The 9,365-nt window shown below is 48.3% G+C and overlaps 1 protein-coding gene across 1 annotated transcript; it reads right to left on the bottom strand.

Annotated features, from left to right (window-relative positions):
* Positions 1-2,917: 2,917 nt before the first annotated feature.
* Positions 2,918-7,354, bottom strand: LOC113213945 (uncharacterized). The gene is made up of 2 exons (XM_052272631.1): positions 7,118-7,354; positions 2,918-7,006 (listed from the first exon to the last, which is right to left on the bottom strand). The coding sequence occupies exons 1-2, from the start codon at positions 7,352-7,354 to the stop codon at positions 2,918-2,920; spliced, it is 4,326 nt and encodes a 1,441-aa protein (XP_052128591.1).
* Positions 7,355-9,365: the final 2,011 nt, after the last annotated feature.

Genomic DNA, 9,365 nt, shown 5'->3' with positions numbered 1-9,365 from the left:
GAGAGCTCAGTTTTAAAATGTGAAGTTTTATTGTCTGGATAGACAGCAGGACTTGCGTTACTAGGTAGAAAGGCGTAGAAATCCATCATACTAGATCTGAATCAAAAATCCAAGAGCGACTTTTTTCATGATAACCTCTCCAGTGGACGAGGTGTTGACGATTACCCTTTTTACCTTTTGAGCGCACTATATATGCTATTTTGAATGCCTCGGGCTTCGTGACCTTCTGAAGTTCTGCCTCATAAAACGTGCCCTGAATCGGATCCTTATCGAGATCTTCCAGCCTGTACACTGGCAGCGAATGAGGAATGACCTGAACGATTTTAAATATCTCTTCACTCCAGTTCCACGTATACCCTTTCTCGAACGTTTGTTTTTCTCGACTGATTCGGACATGATCACCCACTTTAAATTTTGTTTTCTTATTAGTGAGCTGAAGTCCATGGTACAGATTATTATATACTTCCAACACACGATCGGACGTCACGTCAATCGGTCTCATTTTAATTGATCGATGGTAAGTGTGGTTGTAGGCTTTAACTACATCTGCGAGAAGGCCATCGACATAATTGTAATTCCCAGTGTGAGTGAATCGCTTAAATAGTTTTGACTTGATGGTGCGCTGCCAGCGCTCCACCACTGAACACTTGATGTCGGGATTATGTGTGTGAATGTATGTAATGTAATTGTCTTTAAGAAATTTTTGAAACGACTTATTAATGTACTCTTTCCCCTTGTCAGAAAAAAGACGAGTCGGTCTGCGTGTTGTACTTTTGAAAATAGTTTCAAATCCATTAATGATGGACTGTGCAGACTTATCTTTCAGAGGCACGGCCCAGCCAAATTTTGAAAATGTGTCAATGACGCACAAAATAAACGTGAAACCCTTGTTATCGTCTTTCAAGGACTGGAAATCTGACAAGTCTGTCTGCCAACTGTCATCAATATTATCCGCATAAGTGACATTACGAGAGAAACGACGCCTTGCCGGTTTGTGCAGTGTGTATGCATCTTCCCCTTCCAAAAACTGAACTGTTTTTTCTTTTTTCTCGCCTGTGGTATTCCATAGTTTCCATGCTGTACCATATGAGGCAGGGTGGGCAGGATCGTGGTATACTTTACCAAGATTTCCAGGCATTTCTTTTCACTTGTTTTTGTGTTTTGTTTTGTTTAACAAGAAGACCCTTAGGTGTTTTTACCTTATTAAATGTTGTGACAGAACTGGTTAGTACAGGTCTAATACCAGAACCGCTCTGAGTACGAGCCGAAATAATATCGGCCCTTCTATTGGAGTTCTGTATGAGTTCGAGAGGAATATTTATAGCAGCTAGTGCTTTAATGAAAGGCGAAACCCCTACTGGTTCAAAGTTTTTTCGAGCTCTTGTGAGGTCTGATATAAGATCAATGATGTTAGAGTTAGGAACCGTTTGCTTGTTTATGGATACGGTACCCGTGGAGTCCCATGTGACTTTGGAGTCAGCTTGGCTTAGATAATCAAAAATTCTAAGGGCAGAGGCTTTATATGTTTTTGGGAGGGCTGTCTCAAGTTGTTGACGAATCAACTCTTCACTTTCGTGAGACTCTGTAAAATTCTCGACTGAAATTTGAAGAGGTTTGTGTCGTTCCTTTGTGAAAAAGAGATAGCGCTGTAGAGCATCATTGTAGTGCTTCCATTTTTCGTCGTCACTAGCGTATTTTTGTTTCATAATAAGATCCATTTCTGCGTCGAGTGAACTCGTTTGAATTTGAGCAGTGGATGGCATAGGGTCGTTCATCCTGGCCACACTCTCGTGCGGCACAAGAATCATTTTCTTGACATGATTCATTTAAAGAGACTAGGGAGGACAGATGCCACCGTGGAAAGCAAAAGAGGAAGAAATGTGCCCCCCTTTTGAATCTTTTCTTTTTTTTCCTTTAGACCTTTTCCCTTTTGTGCGAGTTCTCTGATAGTTGCACGATACCTGTGAAGTTTAGATTTCTGACTGGCAGTTAGTGGAATGTTACCGCTCAGCAAGTTATCACAGATCTCACAAATAGCGTAGATGATCGCTTTGTCAGAACTATTTATAATAGCCTTGCGTAGATTAGGTTTAGCTGAACGGAGGACCTGGTGTGTCTTGTCGGCAGGAGCCATTGTCAACGACTGATTCAGACCAACGTATCCATCTCCCTTTTATACTTTCCCTTGGGAATGTAAACGACTGTGGACTCGCCGGGAAAAATCAGAGTGCGCATGCGCAAATGGTCTTTCTGATTGGGCTTGAAATCAAATAGCAGGTATGTAAAGCCAGCCCGAGTGGCGTCGTGATAAGCCTCTAGGAGGGCTCGGAAATGAGTAGGGTCAACCTGCATGCAGAATGTGCGCACCTGTGCCACGTCTCGACTTGTTTTGAAAATCACGATGTAGTGTGTGTTGAGACTTATTTGCCTTAGACCGTCAGGAAAAAGACACTGACTTAAGAAATAAATACTAAGGTTTCTGTGATGGCTACCCTTGATGAAGAACTTAAGGATTTCCTTGTGGTGAGACTTAATCTCGTCCATAAAATCGTCAATCACAATAAGCTTGGGCCCTTGTCCAGTTGGGTGGTCATCCAGAACAGGAAGTTCTTGTCTGAAATCGACCTTGTCTTTTAGCTCGTCATACAGAGACTGCCACTCCGAGTAATAGAAAATAATTTGTTCAAATTTTACATTGAACATTTCATCTCTATTTTCAATAAGGCGTTTTATGAAAAAAGTTTTGCCACTTCCCGTTCCACCCACCACGAGGGCGGTGCAAGGATGTTGGAATCTGAGGTCCATCGTGAAGACTGATGGGCATCATTAGTTGTGGGTTACTTTTATAGGGCCAGCCTGCTCCTCCCTTGCGCAAAGAAGCAGCTTGCTTCTTCTTCATTTCAGACACACCACCGATTTAATCAGTTGCCATGAAGCCCATGACTTCGAGGAGTCCTTGATCCTCCTCATCGGCTTCAGACCAGGCATTAAAGCCGTGGGGGACTGTGTTAGCCATGTCAACCCGCCGCCTCTTAGTGTTTTTGGCCTGCCAATTTTTGGTCGTAGGGCGCGTGACCACCTTCCAAGTAGGCAATCGGGTAATCTGGAGGGGAATGGGAACAGTTGTTTTGTCTCTTTCCCCCATTACCATCGACTTAAGCCTTTCAAAAGTCACCAGTGAGTCACAGGACTTGTTAATAGAAATTCCCCGGACTTTTATGCAAACTTTTATGTTTTTTGTATCCCCACCTACAGCGACCTTGTACGCATAATTTTTAGGGCCCCCCGCAACGAACTCTGTGATGTACGAGTTTGGGCCATGATCTTCTTCAATCTGGTCTGTTAAATCACCCAAGTGGGTGCCGAGGCGAAGTTCTGGCTGGCCAGGCCGACTGATGTACGCCACACTGTCAGTGTCGTGGTAAAGTGCACGGTCCTTTACCTCGTCCAAGTACTTGTACAATTGAAGACGGCCATGACAGGTCGTAAAGGCAGCGTGTATCAGGGAGGATGTGGGTAGGGATTCCTCTGAATCCTCTACTGGCTGCCATGTGACCTGCAGTAAGGTCTCGCTTAGAGGGAGAAGGGCAGTCACGGTTTTACGAGGGTCTGTTATCAGCTCTAACAATGCTTCATGTTCCTTGATCAGCTCTGTCTTGGGTCGAAGCGTTTTTTCTCCGAACTTCCCCCAAAAACTGTTACACATTAGTTTGGCCAAAGTGCGCAGAGCGGGGTTCTTAATCATCTTTGCGGGGTCTATGATGACCCCGTCGTGTTTCAAGGTATCTTCCACAAACTTGGCTTTGAGCTCATCAGTGTCACAGTCGACAGGCCAACCACTTGCCTGTATCTTCAGGGCCATAAAGCACCTGACATACGCAGAAAGCAACCCATCCTGTCGTGTCTGAGGATCGTACTGGGATGTGGCAGGGTACTGGTATACTTCGTGGGTAGCAAGAAGCCGGTAGTTCTTCTCCCTGAGAGCGTAGAGAAGCTCTGGTGCACACCACGAACCCATCATCTGTCTCTCAGGAGGTGCGTGTTGACAAATTTCTGTGCACTCGTTCTCAGCGCATGTGCGACAGAGTGGAAAAAGGAGTTTTCCATTACATTTGTATGGGAGAACCGGCAGGTAAAGGTCTTTTGGGGGTAACACAGTGCATTTTATCATGCCATTCCAGAAATCTGGGGGTGGCATCTCAGGAGATCCTTCTAGATGGATTTCTGGGTGGCCTACTGGATACTCTGCCCGAAGATTGGCATTTGGGTATTCTGAAATGACATCCACTAATTTTATTTTTTCGCCTGGTTTGGCTTGGTAGTGCCATTTAAGAGCACTCGTTCGTCCACCCGCCAGGCCGTCTCTTAGCTGCAGAGGGGGAGTGCGTGTGGTTGGATTGTTCTCAAAGAAGTTCTTGACTTCGGGGTCATTGGCAAGGTCCAGTTTAAACTGACATTCCCACTTTTCTATCACAACATAGCCCTGTTTTCGGAACATAGCTGTGATCTTTTTAGTTTTTTGGTATTTGTTTTCTATGTCGTCTTCGTTAGCTGGGAAGTGTTCGGGGCACTGGTGCCAATAGCACCCGTGAAATTGATAAATGCGGCGCTCAGTGCTGCCATTTGGTTGAGGGATTTCTATGTAACCATCCACTGCCCTTCCCATGACACGGACCTCACGGTCGGTGTAAATAGTCTTTATGACCTTGCCGAGTTTGTGGGCCTCATAATCAAGCCACTTTAGAGCAATGTGGCTTTGCTTGCCTCTGCCATGATATCCTCCTGGAGGCACAAGACCTATCGTGTTGGCGGTCAAGAAATTCCGGCGAAAGGCCGCCATGCATGCACTGCTTAGTGTAATACAGTGGAGCATTGGGTCAAACCCAGCAACTTTTTGGAAAAGCTTTCTAAAAGCTTGGCACGAGTGACGCAGAATCGTCACGTCAGATATACAATATTCAATTAACTCCCTTCGGAAGTTGAAGATGTACTTTGCAGTTACCTGGGCATCGTACCATGTATTAAAGTCGTTGGCGGCCTTTGACTTCATGCCTGACACACAGTAAAGTTCTTTGTTTAGGAGGGGGCCTTCATAATTGTAATACTCTGGTTTATTAGCTAAGAAGGGCCAGTACCCTTTCTTGAGTTCGGTGAACCCGAATGACTTTGGCATAGTGCTTAGGGGCATTGGCAGGAACATTAGGGAATCAATAAATTTCCAATTGCCGATCTTCATGCACAGGATTTTAGCACCGTTCAGGATAAGATCTGGTTTCAATTCCCTTTTCACTAATTCCTGGAGAACGAAAATGGCGTCGAATGCCTTTGCATTGTGTGCCACTATCAAAACGCTTGTCTTAGGTCCAAAAGATTGGAGGTAGTCCAGAAACAAGCCCATAACATTAGCGTCAGGGTCATCCAAGTTGTGGAATACCTGTTGCCTGGTTTTACACACCGTGCAGAAATGGTCGTTTCCTGGCACTTTGGTGCAATCATCACACACTGCTTGTGAAACGAGCAGGTTTGGTTTGTGTTCGAATGTGTTTTCTTTTCCCTCAACAGGATCACATTGAGTAGTTTCAATGTCATAGAACACCGTTACATAGTTCCACTTTTTCTTTTTCTCTGGCTCAGTCCATCCACTCATGTAGCAAAGGTGATTCTCCTTGACATTTTCTTTACAGTTTTTACAATAAACAAAATTACATACATGTTTTGGTGACTTCAAAACGTTATAGCTTTTGGAGCAATTGGTGCAGAACCGAAAGACTTGACATTTTGTGTGATTAGAGTTCCTCATTTTCACAGTTTTGTGAAATCTCAAACACTCATCACCTGAGAACTGATGCCGACAGTCTGGACACCGTACAAGAGGAGTGGTGGGGTCATCGTGCACCGTATCTCCAAAACAACGCCAGCACGAACCCTCACAACGGTGATCTGTGTTGTGGTTGTAAAAAGCTACACATTTTTGGCATTCGAAATGAACTTCGAATGCCTGGCAAGGATAGAGGATAGCCGAAAAGTGTTCTCTGTGCAGAAGGAGGTACAGATTCTGACGCGTTGCATTATAAGGCCCCTTGAATATGCACTCTTTACCATGCTTGTCGGTAAAAACACAGAGTCGATAATCAGGCAGTATATCCTGCATCATTCTGATTTCATCTAGACCACAGGCTTGATCGTAACCAATGTGCGCTTTGTCACACAAAGCCTTAGCCCCCTTGTCCTGTTCCCCTGACTCCGGTTTCTTAAGCCGTAGAAACGAGGACCTGTGAAGACCCTTCCTAGACTTGGCCACAAATATGCTCCGTGCCAAGCACATGGAGTCCCTGGTGTTGTCAGGTGAAAATATGGTACTTTTGTCGACCATTCTTTGTAGCCATTGGTCCATAGTCTCATTCTGAACCCGATTAGTGCGACGACCTCCATTTTCTGGAGTAGGGACGTGTATGTAACTAATTTTCATGACCCCATTGGCCATGAAAGCCTGATTAGAGTTCAAAACACGTTCAAGCTTGTCGAGCACAACTTGACCGTTAAGTTGGTCAACCCTCCTCATGCTAAACCACAGAGGGTTGTCAACATTTTCTGCACTTTCAATTTCAAGGATTGCCCTGTCATCATCCTTGGCATCGACAGCCTCTCGCTGTCGCTGCAGCATGGTGTCGAAGAGCGATACCATAAGGTCTCCTGATGGTAAAGTGTCACCAAGACCTTTGATCATAACCACTTCTTCGCGGAATTTTGTTTTGAACCGTTTAAGCTCACGCTCACGGCTTTGAAGCACCTCCAGGGTAGGGCCTTCCTCCTCCTGATCCTCCTCCCTTGGGCGTTTGGCGGCCTCGGGGGAACGAGATGGACCTGGCTGTGGAGAGGGTGACCTCGACTCAGAAGAACCTGGCTGAGGCGAGGGTGACCTCTGCTTGGAGGGGCCTGGCTGAGGCGAGGGTGAATGAGGAGGCTCTGGCTGAGGCGAAGGTGACCTGAACTTGGAGGGACCTGGCTGAGGTGAAGGTGACCTAGGCGTAGGTGTGGCAGCACAGGGCGTGGCGGGTTGTGGCGTGGCAGGGCGTGGCGGGGCAACGTGGGGTGGAGCGTTCGACCCACAGCCTACCATGGCCAAAGCCATGCGGTAGGTCAAGGCAGCATGAGGATCCTCACCCTTCTGGTCCTCCAAGTACGCCAGATAGCCGGCAAGCAGGAATGGGACGACGCGAGGGTCGCTCCGCTCCGCTGCAGTGGCCCCAACGAGCTGCCCGAGAAATGTAGTATAAGCTTCTGACAGCAGCTCCGGGAACATGAACATGCCCTCCTCCCACTCGTCCAGGATCTCAATCAACTTGGAGTCCATGGCGGCGAGAGTCAAGAGACAGGGTTAGGAAGCGGCACGAAGGCCAAGGAGAGGAGTAGCACGAAGGCCAAGGAGAGGAGCGGCGCGAAGGCCGAGGAAAGGATCAGCACGAAGACTGAGGAGCGGCGCGAAAGCCGAGGAATAGCGAGGACAGCACGAAGGCAAAGGAGATGTGTCGCGGACGAAGCCGGAGGGACAATGATGCCTGACCGCTCCGCACGCTCTGGCTTTATACCCGCGGCGCGCCACTACCAGCGCCGCCTAGCGGCCGGTGGCGGAACTACAATTTAGCATTGCGCTTATGGAGGTGCGCAGCCAGCGCGCGCCAGCTGCGCACCTACCTGTTCGAACGTGTTTGCGGCACCGGCGCGCTGCGCACTCAGCGCGGTGCGCCGGCTGCGCACCATGCGGCGCTGCTCGACACGGCGCGGCGGTGGCGGCGGGGCGGCGGGGCGGCGGGGCGGCGCGGCGGCGGGAACGGCGGGCGGACGCGTTCTAACCGGTGCGCGTGCGGCGGCGGGAAGGGCGGCGGCGGCGCGAACGGCGGGGCGGCGGCGGCGGCGCGATGCGGTAGTAGTGGGTCCGGCGAAAGCAAGTTCAAACTTGCCCCGTAGTTCCAAACCGGCCGCTAGGGAGCGCCACCGGTGGCGCTCCGCGGGTATAAATGAAGCGCTGCCGGAGCAGAGAGATCATTACTTCGCTTCGGCTTACACAGTTCACATCGACACATCTTGGTCTTCGTGCCACTTCATCTTGGTCTTCGTGCCACTATGACTTCCAAACGCCCTTCTACCAAACCCTCTAAGCGCCGGCTCTTCCCCGACGCACCGGACGCTGCCGCCTCTCGCAAAAAGAGAGCGGTGTCTGACGACCCTTACGCCCTTGTCAACGTCGATCCTGGCGCGGGTCTTGGAAAGGATGAAGGAGACTACGGTCCTCGCCTTCCTTACGTCTTTCCTCCCCCCACCTTCAACTTCGGGCAGGTTACCGGCTTCGGCTATGCCCAGACTGCACAGCCTACTGGTTCCGGCCCTACTCCCCCTACTGGTTCCGCCCCTGGCTCCGCCCAGGAGGCCGGTGCCACCTCTTCTGGTCATGCCCCTGGCTTCGTCCATGAGGCCACCACCACCACCACCCCTTCTGGCTCCGCCACTAGCTTCGCCCAGTTGGCTGCATCGGCCCCTGATCTCCCTGTGGACGGGTATCAACCTGTCTTCAATGGTCCGGGGTATTATGTGGAGCCCGAGTTAGGAGACACAAACGAAATTTGGAATCAGGCTTATGGTCCTGACGTTGATCGTATGCTGCAAGAAGCTATGGGGATCTATCAGGAACCACAAATCGTGCCTGCAAATCTACTTGAACTGCCCATGCAGTCCTCCTACAAAGATTATAACTTGACACATTCAGCATCAAAAACGGTTAGGATTGGTCTTGATGTGTTCAACTTCACTCCATATGTTCTGCTTCTAGGAGATGTGAGAATGGGAGGGCAAAGAACTTGGATCAGAATGTCAACAGATGAGTTTGAAGATCTGATTTCAGATCCTATTCACAAAAAAGTTAAAGAAAGTCTGCAGGCTAAAACAGTTCTGGGGCCACTCACTTTGGGCGGAGTGTCAGTCAGTGTAACAGTCCATGAAAAAAATAACAAGTGGGCTCACGTTTGCATTCAACGTTCAGATTCCCCTTTCAAAATAACTCTGGCTGTAACTTCATGGAACATGATGAATAAACTCAATTTTCTTTTCAATTACACACTCCACAAAAATTTCTCTCTGGGTGTTAAGGCCAGAAGATATTTCTCTGACTACATAAGCAAATGTAAGGACATAGCCTTTGAAAAGGGATATAAAACTCCCTCCTCTATCCTTGACCTTAAATCGGAGGAGAGAGAAACACTATTAAGTGAAATCTTTAAGACAGACACCCCCGTTCCCTTCCCTGAAGTTCTCAAAAGAGAACTCATTTGCTACCACTTTGATTTCCTCAAAGAAAAACTGTTCTCAGC

This window comes from Frankliniella occidentalis, unplaced genomic scaffold (assembly GCF_000697945.3).
Source record: "Frankliniella occidentalis isolate FOCC.00 unplaced genomic scaffold, Focc_3.1 Scaffold216, whole genome shotgun sequence".
In the NCBI taxonomy this organism is placed as follows: Eukaryota; Metazoa; Arthropoda; class Insecta; order Thysanoptera; family Thripidae; genus Frankliniella; species Frankliniella occidentalis.
The sequence above is the reverse complement of the archived record's forward strand: the minus strand, read 5'-3'. Positions and strand labels throughout refer to the sequence as shown.